The 16,185-nt window shown below is 41.0% G+C and overlaps 1 protein-coding gene across 4 annotated transcripts in view; it reads right to left on the bottom strand.

Moving 5' to 3' along the window:
- The window catches only part of SPSB4 (splA/ryanodine receptor domain and SOCS box containing 4), an 83,300-nt gene that overhangs the window by 41,968 nt on the left and 25,147 nt on the right, over window positions 1-16,185 (bottom strand). For all 4 annotated transcript variants that reach the window (XM_018913077.3, XM_018913076.3, XM_009089234.4 and 1 more), the window contains one exon: window positions 13,417-14,274. In XM_018913077.3, the coding sequence (XP_018768622.1) occupies window positions 13,417-14,110 (694 nt within the window). In that variant the 5' untranslated portion in view covers window positions 14,111-14,274. The remainder of the gene's footprint in view (window positions 1-13,416; window positions 14,275-16,185) is intronic.

The raw sequence follows: 16,185 nt of genomic DNA, 5'->3' as shown, positions 1-16,185 counted from the left end.
AATGTCTCCAGGATCTCTTTCCAGGTGGCAACAGTTCAGCCTGCACAGAACTCCTCACACACCACACAGAAGGAGATTTGTTCCCTCACCTCATCCTGTTACACAGTACTGGGCACAAAACATCACCAAACCTCACCTACTTTTTTACTGTCAAGTTAATTACTACACGACTCTGCTCAGAGTCCTGTGTTTAGATTTATCTCCCTTGAAAGATTGTGTCTAAATTATTTCACCTTATTTTCCAATCCACTGTTACTGTACTGAGCAGAGTAGATCCCAGCAGAGAACCTGCTAATAATGCTCCCCCCAACTTAGAACCTGACCACTTGCTTCCATCTTTTCTTGCCTGTTTTTAAAGAAGGTTCCCAAAAGAACTGCTCAACCTTCACCAAAATACAGGTTTTTCAGAAGGGATTCATTCATCAGGTTCTCTGAAGTATCTGAAATTTCAAAACCTGTTGGACTGCCCTTGCTCCCACCCATTCCCACCTTCAGCAACTAAAAAGCATTATGTTCCCTTCCATGAAATAATCATCATTTATATTCACCAGCTTAATCATACTATCCTTTGTTACAGTTTCTAGTATCAAAAGCCCAAATTCTTGTTAGATTTTTAACTTAATCTTTATCTGAACACTAGATCTCCAGCCCGGATCAATGGAAGCACAAACTAGATGAGATGCCCTCTGGTAATGGACTCTATTGTACATAATGTGGACAAGATAATTGAAAATATTCCTGCTTTCTCAACTGGAACATCTAGATAAATACAAAAGCAATGCCAAAGTAAGTCTGAGGTGCCAACAGGAGAGATGTGAGAATTGCTGTAGCCTGAACACAAAAGGCCAGAAAGGGATGCAGAATCACCACAAATCAAAGCCAAAAGAGATGCTGCAAACAGCAAAGCCTGGACAGGGCAGGAAATGCCTCCAGGGACACGACACTTAATGACTGTCTCTCCTAACATACTTCAGGGCAGAATCACTGTCAGCCTAATTAAAACCAGAAATCATTTACTGCTCCTTGTTTTTCCCTTTGAGGCAGGAAAGGACTGGAGACCGCTGGCAGAAGTGCCCCAGGAGGCACCGAATTCCCTGCTGCAATTACCTGGCAAAAATAGCAGTAACATCTTTGGAGACTGATATCTGCTCCACACAATTATGTGGTTAATAAAGGACTTGGTTTCACTTTTCCAAAAATAGCCAAATGTGTTCTATGAGAATTTGAAGAACGGCCCTAAAATGGATATGAATTACATATACACACATACACATATATTTATCTGAAATATATGTACCATTTATCTTGGATAGCCATTTAGTACATAGGTAGTTTGGCTCTGTCTGCAGAAGCTTATTTTTAAAATTATAATTTGGCCAAATGTGGAAGATATTACCTAAAAAAAACCCAGATAAAGATATGAAAAATTACAGATATAATCCTGCTTAATCCAGAACACTTCATTCTTTGGATGTGTCATGTAATACAGAACATCAGCCCTTTTGTGAAAAGGCTCCCTTTGCTTACCCATTTACTGCAGTCTAGGTAGAACAGAGTAAGAATTGTCAAACAAAACCAAAGAGCCCCTAAAAATTCCTGTGACTGCAACTAACTTGGACAGAGAAACAGAAGAACAGGTCTTTCAAAGCAGTGGCAGCAAGAAGATCCAGAAGGGCCTTCACTCAATACTTCCCCCATCTACCACCTGAAAATCCATCTCTTTGGCTCCTCCTTACTCTGCAAGGTTAAAGGAGTGCTCTACATTTGAATCAGCTTTATCATGATTTTCCACATTGAAAAAAACTAGAGACTTCTTGACAGTCAAAGAAAATAGTTCAGTATTGCCCACCTGCTCATTAAAAGGAAACATTTCTCCATCTCCAGCTAAAACAGAGAAGACTTTCTTGTACAAGGAGATACCATTTCCCAGCAGCCAGTGGATTTCAGAGGAGCACACAGCATTACTGAGCTCCACAGAGGATCAGAACATTACTGTCAGATTAGCATTGGGAAATGGATTTACCATCTGCCTTTTTGGCTCAAAATCTTAATCCTAAAAGCCTGAAAAACAAAGTTTTTTTACACTTAATGTGTGTTCTTATATTGGTTATATAAAAGTGGTTTTCTTCTTTTCATAGTATTGAGCAATGTCCCAAGTAGAGAGAACACTGGATTTTCATTTTCACCTGCTCCAAGAGCAGCTCCTACCAAACACCTCCTTTAATGCTTTACTTCATACACTAATACTGCAGAGTTAGCCAAAAGGTCCAGTTGAAAAGCCTAATCTCTTTTTTAAAAATCACCACTGCAAAGGCAATTGTGTACTGAGAACAAAGCAAGAAGATGCTAAAACTGATAGGGTTTTGGGCCTACAGCTTATCCTGCTTATAAGGTAGCTAAACATACAGCAGGGGAAAATACCAAACAATGCCATTTGTTATTGCAAGGAATTATCAGTGATGGGAAAACAAATATTTCTACAAAATTGTTTGTTATTTTCTACCTAGGAAAGCAAACCTTTTTCCTATTTAAAATTACATCCCTACTGAAACAATTTTTTAAGATGTCTTATAAAGCAAACGAGTAGCTTAGAGTAAATTGCTGTTAAACCAAAATTACAGTGATTCACAATCATGGGGAATTAGTGATTTAGTGTACCATGGTAAAAGTGACCTTTAGATTTGATGTCCATATTTCATACACAAAATGTTTCTTAGTATATTGCATTTTAAGGAAATTTCTATCAGCACAATAATCTGTGGAACAGAAAACAGATGGTGGCTCCAGCTGATGAGAAGTTCCTTGAGCTGTGGCATTTGTTGACCAGGACTTTGCTGTGGGCTGCTGAGAAACCCATCCACCACCACAGTGTAATGGCTCCTCTTGCTCCAGAGCAGCACGAACCAAGGGTCTGCTTCCCCCTCTAGGAGAGAACCTCTAATGACAGCAGCCAAACTGCCAGACAGCCCTCCCCAAACTCGTTCTTCTGTAGTAGTCAATTCCTCCTGCAGTTCCTTCTCTGCAGAGCTGTCACCACTAACTGCTGCCGTGTGCAGCACCTCACAGGCAACCCAGCCAGGAGCTGAGACATCAAGAGCCACAAAAGCACAGAACTGCTCTGGCCAGGGAAGCTGCTGAAAGCATCACCCCCTTTGGTACCAAGTCAAAAACATCCTGGTTTGTTCCTCCTCTGTTCTGTTTCAAAGACAAACTTATCTTCATGAACATTTTAAGATTATAGCCTATGTATGCATTATGTATTAAAGGTGTTTCGAAAATGGGCCAGAGGAAATCTGGAACTTCCTCTACATAAGTGATTTAGGAAAAAAAATCACATTCTCAGGAAGCTGCTGCTTGCATACAGATGCTTGCCAGTTAACAGAGTTGCATTTCAGAAATGTTATCCGAGTTTCATATCATAAATGCTGCTGGGGATGATGCTGAAAGGCTGGAACTCCAGTGTTTCGAGTACATCACGTTACACGCAGGATTCTGAAAACATCTGCATTACAGGTGATTTAGTTTCTGCTTTATTCTTGAAATGAAATTATAAAATGCCTTGGAACATCATCCTGATGATCAGCTGTACCTGGAAGCTTAGCAAATTATTTTAGAGGACACGAGATCTATAACGTAGAAGAGATTTAAATTTACAGTAAGTTCAGAAAACGGAGAAAAAACCCCATTTAAACACTTATAAAAGTCCATCAGAAATTAAGAATATGTCACTCAAAAATAAGCAGGGTTAATTTAGTCTCTCAGATCCAGAAATATTAACAGTTCACCCATTTCGACTCAAATTGAAAACTCCAGTTGTAAAGCCATGAACGACAAAAAATCCTGGGAGATGCCAACAGCATCACAGTGATTCCTGCAAAGTTCATACTAAAAACAGGGAACGTGTCAGTTTCTTGGACTTATACAGGCTCGTAGTCTGCTTTACAAAAAGTAACAAGCAGCTACAAGAAATATCCAGGAAAGCTCAGCATGGCTCTGCTTAACACCACAGAGCTGAGGGCTGGACTCAGAGCTCCTGCCAGAAGGAGTGGTGATGAAAATAAAGTACAGGAGGGATGTCTGGCCATTCAGGAGCTTGGACAGTCCTGACCTTTCTTTTCCATGTGCTACTTGCCTTACTACATCAAGGCTTATTTCCTGTCAAAATCTCAGTATCTTTTATTTTAACCCTCTTTCCAGACTTATCTGCCTTCTCTCTCCATTTTAAGCACCAGTACCTTCTTCACATTTGCTCTTTCAAGTACATCTTTCTAGATTTTGCTGGCACTTCTCACTTTTCTCCTTGCTTTCCCCCCCTCCTTTGCCATACAATTCATTCTGCTGCTTGTGTGACAGGTCTGTCAGATCATTCTTTGCACACTACAGCCCTTTGGCCAATGTCCCCACAACTCTAACTTTCAAATCTCAATCTAAATGAAAGGTGAAGCACCTGTGAGAGCATTCCCTTCCTAAATCAAGAAAATACCACTGAAGCTGGTTTCTCAGTGCAAGCCCAAGCCCCAGGTGAAGCCATCCCTCCTTTCCCAAACATGCCATGAACAAATTACTCAGAAGTACAAAAGGATTGGCTGTAACCAAATACTAACGTACACTTAATGGACTGCAGATTTTGCAGGATGTTTAAAGTTTCCCCTCTGATCTCTCTGAACTTTGGCCTCCATTTGTTTATACAGGCAGAGGCCAGCAGGTCATACCACTAAAATCAGCAAATTGTTTACACATATGGCAAGCATGCATGCAGCAGGGCTGGAGTCAGGGCTACAACACAGCACATTAAAGCAACTGCTGCAGTTAAAACAACAAAGACAGAGTGAGTCCACACACGTGATGAGGAGGCCTTCCAGTGCACTGAAACTCAGTATGAACCAAGAAATTAAATGGTATTTCTTCTGGAGCCGAGGCACACATTCCACGCCACCTAACCCAAGTCACTTACCCCAACATCACTTGTTACATGAGAAGTGGGAGCCTTTGACATCAGTGTCAAAATATAGCAAAATTTAAAGTGCATGAGCTAATTCTCCAGGGTGGCAGTTAATGCTGCAAAGAATAGAAAAGCTCAAAAAGCAAGGCTGGAAGAGAAGCAGTCACTGACAATATACAAACCCCAAAAACACTGCCTGGTTGTGGTTGTTTGAGCACCAGGTTCTAAACAAAACAAACTCCTAAGTTTGTTTTAAAAATTATTTTCCCTTTCAAAATTATTTTTAAAATAATTGTAAAATTATTTTCCCTTTCATAAAGATATTTTTAAGTATCTTCAAAATATTATATTTTACATCATACAAATCACTTGAAAATTAGGAGTTTTCAGAAGCATAAAGCATTTCAGTTTTGAACATGTGAACAGGGCGTTAGTATATCCCCACATTCTTTTTTGTTTTGATGGAGAGAAATGTATTTTTGAGAGTAATTACAGGCTCATGCTTAAGAGAATACATGAAAGGTAAACACTACAAGAAATGAGGGAACACAGCAAGATCTGAAATAAATGAATCACTTTGTCTTGCTCAGATAAACTGTAGCTGTCAAACTTGCTAAAACCAGAGGAAGGAGGAAGTAGATTTTTTTTTTTAGCTTCAAGATGCTGTCTCAAAGCTTTGTGGCCCATTCAGTTACACAGTGAACAGACATGCAGGTAATGTGGCACACACAAGAATATTATTAACTTTTCACTGAAAAACAGAAGCACCATGTGTTTAAATGTTATGTCTGAACCAAAACACACAGAAATGGAATTCCCATTTCCAGTGGGGGGACAGCATGCGGTAAAAGTGTCCATTATGAGAAATACAACTGTCAAACAAAACTTTTAATTTTTAATGTTACCTGCTTTGCTTATCATACATTTTGGTTTAATGCAAATCACTTCTCTGGAATAATGCAATTTTTTTGGCCAACCAGTGATAAGGATATACTCTTATATTGCTATCCATGATACCAATTTGACACATACATGAAAATTAAATGTGCTGTCTTAAGCACGACCATGGAAAATACAGGTATAGTCTGACTAACTGCTCTGAGCTTACACTGGAAATTACCAGCAGAAGTTTTGTTTGTAGTGTCATCATTTTACCTTCTGTATTTCATCACCAACTAACATTTAATTAACTGAAAACATCCTCTCAGTACTTGCACATTAAATAATTTCCAGCATCTCCTCTGCCTCAACCCTGAGTGAGCTCCAGCACTGAAGACTGAAATGTCCCATCTCACACTTCTAGCACTGGAGAGTTTTCAGCAAAAATCAGGTTTGAAAACAGACTGGAAGACAGATTTGATCATCAGTCCCAACCCAAACAGTTTAAAGTGAAAGACTGAAGGTGTATTGCCAAATCAAAGCAGATGAGGGGGAGCTTTGATCCAGTGCTGTCCTGCTAGCAGGGCTTTTCTGCTCTTATCTTCAAAGGGCAACACAAACCTGAACCTGAGAACACAGGGACTGTCATGCTCTGGGGGTTTCCACACTGGCTGTCTGGGGAAACACAGAATACACCAACTCATGGACACACACAGGGCTGGGGAGAAAAGAGTCAAGGAAAAAGTACAAAAGGATGACTTGCAGCTGAACCTACCACCTTTTAGCAGAGCGAAACACCATCTCCAGAAAGTGGGATAAGGCTGCCCAGCTCAGAATTACAGCAGCAAAGAACCAAATCCCATTCTGCTGTTTGCCAGCTTCCAGGTACTTCACAGCCTCAGCATTATTTTCACAGAGTGTTACTGCTAGGGCAGCTGGTGCTCCCTGTGTGCAGCTTTTCCTGCACACAGGGAGCACCAGCACTGCTTTCAGTAGAACCACCTGCAGAGCACATCAGCATCTCTGGACATGCTCATTTTCAGGCCCACTGCCTGTCAATTTACCATAAAAATATGATTTTTGCCATTATATGAAGACTGGAACTGCCACTCATGAGCCAAAACACACTCTTTTTTAGAGTGGAATTTTCTCTGAGCTCAAACTAGAAATCTGGTTGTTTAACTGCTTCTCTAGTAGAGAAGCTACACTGGATTTAGGAGAAAAATGCCACCTGCAAAAAGAGCTTGTAATTACAGAAGGGTAGAAACTTCCATGGCTAGAGAGACAAAGGAGTATCTTAAGGAGAAATAACTTATGAGGAAACATGTATGAAACAGGAAACAGTCAAAATTAAAAAAGCATATGCATTTTGGCAATAAAATAAATATTTCACTCAATGACAGAAGCATCCCTGTTTGCCCTGAAACTTGGATTTACAGCCTACAGTTCCCAAAAGCAATACAGACAGAGCAAATCCAAAAATAATAGTTCTTTACAAATTTCCACTTCTAATACAAACTGTGAGAATTAATTCACATTTCTTAGCAATTCCACCATTGTAGCTCAAGCAAATTCATAAAAGAATTAAGCAAGGCTATCAAGTTGCTATTTTAGTGTAATAAGTACAATATTCACTCTGTAACTTGTTCACTACAAAGAGAGCTGCAGTCACTGCTCTTCAAGGTTCTTGTTTCTTAAGAACAGGATACATGGGGAATCAGTGGAAACATGATCAGAACACATTCTGAAGCATTTTTTCCTTAAAACCGCAGATTTGGCAGTTGCCATGGCACTTTCATGAACCAGAGAGGGAAGAATAAACACTAGGTATGTCAGGATGCAAAGAACTCACAGCCCAGCTGTGCACTACTGATGGCTGTTCATAGCTTTGGGAACTACTGAGCTTGGAAGAAAATATCCCAGCACCTTCTTCTGTGCTAGGCCAATGATAACTGGATCCCTTGCTAATAAATTAGACAAGACTGAAAGGAAAACACGAAACCAAATCCACAAATTAACTCCCAAACCATAAAACCAAAAAACTTGCTAACTGTAAAGCTGATCTGTGCCTTAGACTGTCAGAGGAGTCTCTATCACTGGAGGTCTTAACAGGAAAAAGTTATAGAAAACAAATGCCATTCATCATTACAGCTAAAATCACACATTTGCATCTGAAATGTCCTTCTCTGGAAGAGTGACACTGCACTTCATCTTCTACAGTTATCAGTAACAAAAATGCACTACCTGAAGATGGGGACAAGGACAAAAAAAACCAACACGGTAGGTAAGAATTTATTATTGCTTAGTGTGGCAACAGAAGAGAAACTCAGCTGGGGAAGGAAAGAAAGAAATGGGGACTGAATAAATTAAGAATATCTGGGAGAGAGATGTAATGCAGAGACCACCAAGAAGGGGCAGGGGGTGGCTGGGGTGAAAAGCCACTTAGCTGAGTGGCATATTCTAGTGACAATACAGTGGTTTCAACCTGCTGGGAAAAGGCTGAGAATTAATTAGGAAGTGTCAACAAATTAGGATTAAAGGACAAAACAATTCACTTAATCCAGGGAAGGGGAATGCATTTAGAAGAAGACAAAACCCCCCTAACAATAGCTGACTCCTGAAGCAGGCACTGAAAATGCTGTTTCCTGTTAAATTATCTCAAAAGTTAAAGATTGCTTCTTCACAGCATTGGCTGTGCTTCACTCATAATTGCTGCTCCTTCATCCTCTGACTGCATGTCTGTAGGGAAAATCCTTTCTAAGGTTTAGCAATACTGGATTTTCAGGGTATGTTATTTTCATTGCAGCCTCCAGAGTCTTGTATTACATAAATAGCATAAAACAAGTTTAGATAAACAAAAAACCCAAATCCAATAAGAAATTTTAATTGAAACCCATTAGGGGGGAAACCCAGAGTCTGATGAGAGATTATGGATTTCTCCTGGCAGTTAATAATGTCACAATTTTGACTTAGATTTCTTTATGGCAAAAACGCCCCCAAGGAGAACAGTGTGTGTTTATAACTAGCAATTGTGTTATGTTAGACACAGACCAACGTGAATTAAAATAAACTGAGAATAGTGGCAAAGAAGTTGTGCATAGCTCCAAAATTGGTCTTTTAGCTTAGAAGCATCACCTTTAATTCAAAATGCTAAACACACAGAGCCTCAATTCTGAAAGAGTTTCAGGGGGTGCACCGTGATCTTTGCACAGCTGAGAGCAAAAGGAGTAAACAGACCCCACAAGCCAGAACTCCTGCAGCTGTATCAGCAAGCAGAGAGGATGTGCACTGAGCCCCCTCCTCTCTCCATACAGAACAACCCCCAGCTCCTCCCTGGAGCTGAAAGTGCCCCAGCAGCCAGGAGAGGCAGAAGCCACAGGGATCATCACCCTCTCCCCAGGTAACCCAGGATGCAGGAATATCATCTACTGTTCCTGGGCCCAATCACACACAGGAGCATGTACTGCCTCAGAACTCCCTGAACTCAGCCAGCTTGCAGGCAGAGTGAGCAGGCTACTGGCACACAAAAACACAAGTCAAAGTTTCTCTTTGGATGATCTTTAGTCCATCTATTCCTTCATGCTAAATTCAAAGAATATATACTTGGAATAATACTCCTGTTTCCTTTGGGGATGCAACTAGAGATGTTAAAAGCAGGGATCTGTTGCATGGGTTGACAGTGCCCAGGGAGCCTTGGCTGGTGAGGGCCAGATCCTGCAAGAAGGGATGCAAGTAGGTACAGACAAATGTTTTCCATAAATTATACTGCTAAGTAAAGTCTTCTCTTCTGAGACAAATGCTTCCAGCTTCCTGAGCTCAACAATTATTTTCAGAATTGAGTAAGGACTGTGGGAGGTTTAGTGCAAGAACTCAGTGCAAGAACTGCAATGAGTTCAGTTCACCTACTCAATGACCAAGTTTCCCATCACAGCATTGTTATATTGATTGTCCTCAAAAAGCTTTGTTTAAACACTAATGGATCAGTCATGATCTGCAATGTACATTTACACAGAAGTGTTTTGCTATTTCTCTGTTCTATAAACAGTCTCCAGGATTCCTCATCAGACACCAGATATAAATACACCAGCTTTTTGTAAACAAACACATGTCCTGATCTGAAAAGTAACATTTACTGCTTTTATGTTATTTGAGGCTTCTAATTATTGCAATAGGCAGTAAGTCAGAAGGCTGATGTAAAATTCTGTCTTCTGTCCAGCTTAGGAACTGGGCAAACATCAGTGTGGTAGGTACTGATAGCATTTGATCAAAGGAGTTTGTGCTGGGTAAAACTCAATGTACTTCTTACGAGCACTCTCCGTCCTATCCCTCTGCCTTTCCTCCCAAATCCTAAAAACAATTGCAACTCCAAGTTTCTCAAAATAAAAAAAAGGGAGAAAATGTCTTGTGTAAAGTCACAGATCATCATCATGTGATGTTCAGGGTAGTTTCTGGAACAGAATACTGTGGGTATCAGATGCAGCTGGCAGAAGTGCAACTGATTTTAATTACAGCATTATTCTAGGAGCAATATCTAGAGTCCAGAGGGCACACAGGTCCTTGATCTTTGACCTGCAGCCTTATCCTCCTGTGAATCTGCCATCTCTGCAGTAATTAACACACTGGAACTCTTCAGCATCTGTGACGTATGCTTAAGTTCATTGCAGCTGCATGAAAGCCATCATCTGAGCCTTTCACTCTTCCATTCCTGCCAGCCTTTCACTCTTTGCCAAGCAACTGAAATACAGGGGCCTTTAAAGTATTCAGAGGTCTTCAATTTAAGCAGCAAGTATTGAAAACATTCGAAATCCCTGCCGTGGAGGTCTCCGTTTGCCCTGCAGGACTCCACACAAACAACCATCCCAAGCTGTGGTTTGCATTCTGAACGGCAGCAATCAGTCACTGAATAGAAAGTTACCAGGCACTGTTTGACAGCAGCTTCAAAACCAGCTAAGTTACTATGGCCAGATCTATCAAAAGCTGCACTCAGGAGTAGGAAATATTTCCAGGGAAGAGGGGGAAAAAAGATTAGGGGAGGAAAAAGAAGGGGAAAAAGAAGAGCTAACTGGTAATGTTAGACAGGAATCAAACAGTAACAACTCTCCACATACATATATGTTTCAAATGTATTTAAATTTGTGAACACAACTGTTCTTTCAATACCTGCTCTGATTTTCACAAGAACAAGCAATTATAAAAACCTGCAACCAAAAGTGCAATGAGAGCAAACATGGAGAGGGCCACAGCCAAACTTGCACTGTTGCACAAGGGCTGCCTGGGTAGAAACACCCTTAGAGGAAAAAAGACAGTGTTTGCTCTGGAGCACCAGCTAAACAAGCTCATTTGGTTTCTTGAATGCTGTTTTTGTTTCAGGACAGTAATGGATCAGTGAATATGTGATAACAAATGATGTTATTCCAGGATGTCAAACAGCCCCACAGCAAAGTGGCTTTAAACTTCCTCTTCACATGATCAGATTAACACTCAGGCCTACATAAAGGTTTGGTTCACAAGTTAACTTTTATCTATGGGTTCATGTGTTTAAAAATAATAGAGACTTTGACTTTCTCAGGAATAGTTTAGGAGGCTGCCCTGCCTATTCCAGCAAAATTATCCCACGAGAAACCAGATGGGAATTTTTCTCTCTGCCATCTCACAGACCACAGCTATCCTTCTCCACTTAATCCCTTTTATTTTATAATTTCTACCAAACTCATTCACATCCTCCTCCTGTGTTTTCATCTTCCTAGAGCTCCCTTGAGCAGCCCTGTGAAAGCTACAAAAGGAATGCAGAACAATTCCTTGTGTGGACATGATGGACCAAGCTGAGCTGTACTTTGCTTAGTTTGGCAGATATTCACAGTATTATAAAAACTGCTTTCACAAACAAATACCCAGTTTGCAAAAGTCTCTCTCCCCCACAACCCAAGAAAAAGACTGTCAGCACATCATTCTGCAATGACTGAGTAATTGCAAAATATTTAAGATCCTTGGATATTCCCCTGTATGAAAGCACTTGGGAAGCTGCCATTTAGCATCCAGCTGTAAAACCTGCAGGGCTTCTATGGATAAAAAGTCTTCCCCCCAGAGCTTATTACAGATGTTTAGAAAAGGTAATCTTAAGCAGGGTCAAACTATTTAATTTTGTTTCTACTTGGTATGTCAGATATAAGGTTAATGAGCAGAGAATTAATTTTTGACAGAAAAATTTTAGACCACTACATCCTAATGGAAGAGGATAGTAAATTCTTTTAGAAATTACTAATTAAAAAGCAGGTGTTGAACACTTGCTCTTACTGCCTTCTTGAAAGACCAAGTTCCATTCAAAGAGCCCAAAATAACATGAAAATGTTGCCCAGTCATCTGTTTTTTTCCTATATATTTATTTGTAGCTTCTACTACACCTCAAATAATACAGTTTTAAACAAAAATCAAGTTCCACTTGCTATCTTGTCCATTCTTTTATTCCCCAGCTTCCAGCAGCTGAGAAGCTGACAGTGAGTAGCATCCCTTCTTGCAGGATCTGGCCCTCACCAGCCAAGGCTCCCTGGGCTCTGTCAGCAGCTGCTGAGCCCTGCCATGCAACAGATCCCTGCTTTTAACATCTCTAGTGACATCCCCAAAGGAAACAGGAGTATTATTCCAAGTATATATTCTTTGAATTTAGCTACAGTGAAGGAATAGATGGACTAAAGATCATCCAAAGAGAAACTTTGACTTGTGTTTTTATGTGCCAGTAGCCTGCTCACCCTGCCTGCAAGCTGGCTGAGTTCAGGGAGTTCTGAGGCAGTACATGCTCCTGTGTGTGAACTGGGCACAGACCTGGCTGAGCCCACACATTCCTGTGCATGGAGAACTGGACAGGACCCACTACTTCTGCCACTCACCTTCTGCTGAGCCACTGCTTGGGGGTCACAGCAGCAACATGCTTCTCCTGGTTATCTAACAATTTCATTAGATATTACCCTGTTAGATCAGAAATAGCTCATGCTTACCCAAAAACCTGGATTTCTGGACAATATCCAGAGAGACTACCTTCTGAAATGAACTACAGAACACAGCCCTCTTTCAGAAAAACTGCTGAAAGCAGTATTTGACCCGAGTTTCCAGATTCTTGGGGATTCACAGCTGCTTCTGAGGGTCCTGAGAAGGCAACTACAGAAAGAAAGTTGTCTGGCCAGCCTTCAAGTATGTTTATGCACACCAAGCAAGAGTTTCCACTACTACAGGAAATTTTTACAGGATCCACAAATCCTATTTGGAAACCACAGATTTAAAACATATCCTCCAGTAAACAAGAGTTTTACTGTTAAATATACCCAGGAAGTTTCTCAATATCTTCTTCTCAGCCTGTTCAGTTTCTTTGGACATAGAATTCTTTCCACTCTGCCTGTCAAAAAGGAGGGTATTTTGACACAATCCATAGCATCGTTACAAGACACAGAGATACATTCACTGTGGGCAGTACATATGGGGTGCAGTCTCCTCACAGCTGAACAGTCTGCTCCCCCCAGCATACCGTCCACAGCAGAAGGAGAAAGAGAAACCCATATATGAGAAAAATCAAGAGGGGAACAAAAAAATGTGGTAACACTTACGGTCAAGTCCATTGATGTATCTCATTGTAATTTCACAGTGCCCCCAAACTGCACTGACTATGGGGTAGAGTTTTTTCCCTTTTAGTCCTCTGAAGGCCACTCCAAGATACTGTCCATCGACCATGAAGCTAAGCGTCCCTTCATCCATATCCAAAACCACCAGTAAGGAGTCTGGGAGTACAAAAGACTCATCTGGCTCCAAAAAGACGGGGTACGTGACCCCGGGCTGGTTTTTACAGTTGTGGTAGAGTTTGTTGCGCCCCAGATCCCAGCCCCAGGATTCATTGTTGCTACCAACCAAGGATGTGTATCCCACCGAGTGCAGCGGCGCCTCGGCCGTGGAGACGCCCACCACGGCGTGAGTCCCCCGCTGCCTCGTAGGCCAGTGGATCTGCCACACGTGCAGGCCCCGCGTGTAGCCCACCTTGCCCCGGATGCAATCTGTGCTCTGGGCCACCGGGTGCCTGTGAAAAGTCAGTTTATCGTCCTCCTTTACAAATATATTTAATGAGCGATCTTCGTTATTCCAAGCGTGTTTGTACTGGACCTCCAGCTTGGCAGGGGGCATATCCAATAGCATGTCCAGGCGCGCAGGCTTGCAGAAATCTGGGCCTCTCAGCTCTCGTTTCACGGGTCTATAAGGGGGCTCCCTCACATCCACAGACTTTATGCTCCCTGAGATTTTCTGGCCCATTGCTTGGCTGCAGGTTTACAAAGGAGAAAGAAAAGTTGACTTTGGCCCAACGTCACCTCATGAAAGCACCGTTACACTGAGCCAGCGACCTGACAAGCTGAGTGGATTTACTCCTTCTGTTTGGAGTTTTTTAGCAGCAATGTTTTCAGAGTAAAAAAATGCTCCTGAAAGAAAGCAGAAAGTTTCCAGTTAGTTTAAGAAAGCCAATAGGAAACCCACAGCATACTTTTGAAGCGCTTCTTCTCATCCCTAGGAGCTATTTTAAACACCAGAGCTAAACTCACTCCTCCTCGTGCAGTGTCCTGCAGTGCTAGCCAGGCTGCCAGCAGGATGCGGAGCCCACCAGCGCACAGTGCGCAGACAGTCATTTCCTCCAATTCATGATAGGATGCAGACATTCCTCACCTTCTGCCCTTCCACCTATTTTGTCTGGCCAAGTTCACAGCAGGCCCAAAGCAGGCAGATGCTGTTCCCCAACAACACTGACAAACTTGATGTGCTGTGGTAGCTTCACTTTCACTTGTGCTTTTGGTTCAGTCTCACACACTAGGTCAGAATCTTTTATTTCCAGACATGCTCTGTCCTGGACCCTGGTGACAGAGACTTCAGCTTCTCTGCCCTTATTAAAACAAATGCAGCCAGCAGCAAATGGCAGCAAAATTTAAATGTTTCTTTTTAATTTACCCTGACATTAAATAAAAGGAGAAAAACATCAAAAATTCATCAAGAATTTGAGGTTTTTTTGTTATTGGTTCTTTTTGGCTTTTTTAATAAAAAGGAGCTAAAATAAAAAAAAAAAGGAAGGCAGTAGGAAAAGGAGCCATGGAAGGACAAATGAAGAATGGCTGTTTCAGTTCTTTGGCAGACATTTCTAACAGGCAGCTACTGCAACAGGGGATGCTCCTAATGCTAATGGACAGCAGGCTAATCCACAGTTCCTGTATGTCAGTATTCACCTGACCCAGAACACAGTAAGACACATTATGGGGAATACATGATTTTGAAATGTCTTATTTCTCTGTTTCCACAGATGAACACAGAAAAAAGCACCAGGAAAAGCTCCTCTGCAGCCTGGATAAGTTAGATTTGTTCACATTTCAGAGATCAGGTGGAATTTAGAGATAAATCAAGAACCTCTAAAAGTACTAGAGGAGTAGAAATGAAGACAAAGTCCTATGAACTCAAATACATGATTGACATGGGATCAAACAGAGTTTCTGCAGCAGCAGACATACTTCTGTCCTCTAGCAAAATCAGTGCCAAATCCAGGAATGCTCAAATATAGCAGAGTAGACTCACTCTGTTTATTTATTGACAGAGTGATGACATGCTTCAAGAAGCAAAAAATCTCCACACTCTCAAGAGGATGAAGAGCCCAAGTGACAGTTGCTTGTCATAAAACACCAAACAGCAGATGGGCAGAAATATTCTTGCAAAAAACCATCCTGCAATATTTCACTTGGTAAGTCAAGCCTGTGTACTTCCATTTAAAGAACTTCTACTCCAAACACACAGTCCCATTCCAAAGATAATTTCTGAAAGAAGCTAAGAAACATGTATGCACAAAAAAAGGGAATAAAAAGAATTTTAAGAAAAAAAAAACCTATAAAATTTACCATTCAACCAAGTTTGAGAAGTTAATGAAGTCCTCTCATTATTTCCAATGGCAAATAACACGTAAAGTATTTTCTGCATGTATGAAATACAGACATTAAACCACATCTAGTCTTCTTTAAAAAAACAGAAAAAAAGAAGTACAAAGGCGATTTTTCAAAACAACATCACAGTTAAGTTATTACAGGAAAATATTTTCTGGTGGCTAGTTCCCACAAGAGCATATGCACACACATCAGTGTAAAAGAACCAGCTCATTGCAGCTACTTTTAATGTCTGAAAATTAAACAATATATGTAAGTATCAAAGCCCCTCATATCACATTTGCATGAAGACTCACAATTCACAGGAGCTCTCCACGTGAGGTCAACTTGAATGATCCCCCTTATTCCTTTCCAAACCATGTAAGAGGAATCCAAAACTTTAAACAGCAATTACATTTAAGCTGATGCTTCCCATTT

This window comes from Serinus canaria, chromosome 9 (assembly GCF_022539315.1).
Source record: "Serinus canaria isolate serCan28SL12 chromosome 9, serCan2020, whole genome shotgun sequence".
NCBI classification, from domain to species: domain Eukaryota; kingdom Metazoa; phylum Chordata; class Aves; order Passeriformes; family Fringillidae; genus Serinus; species Serinus canaria.
The sequence above is the reverse complement of the archived record's forward strand: the minus strand, read 5'-3'. Positions and strand labels throughout refer to the sequence as shown.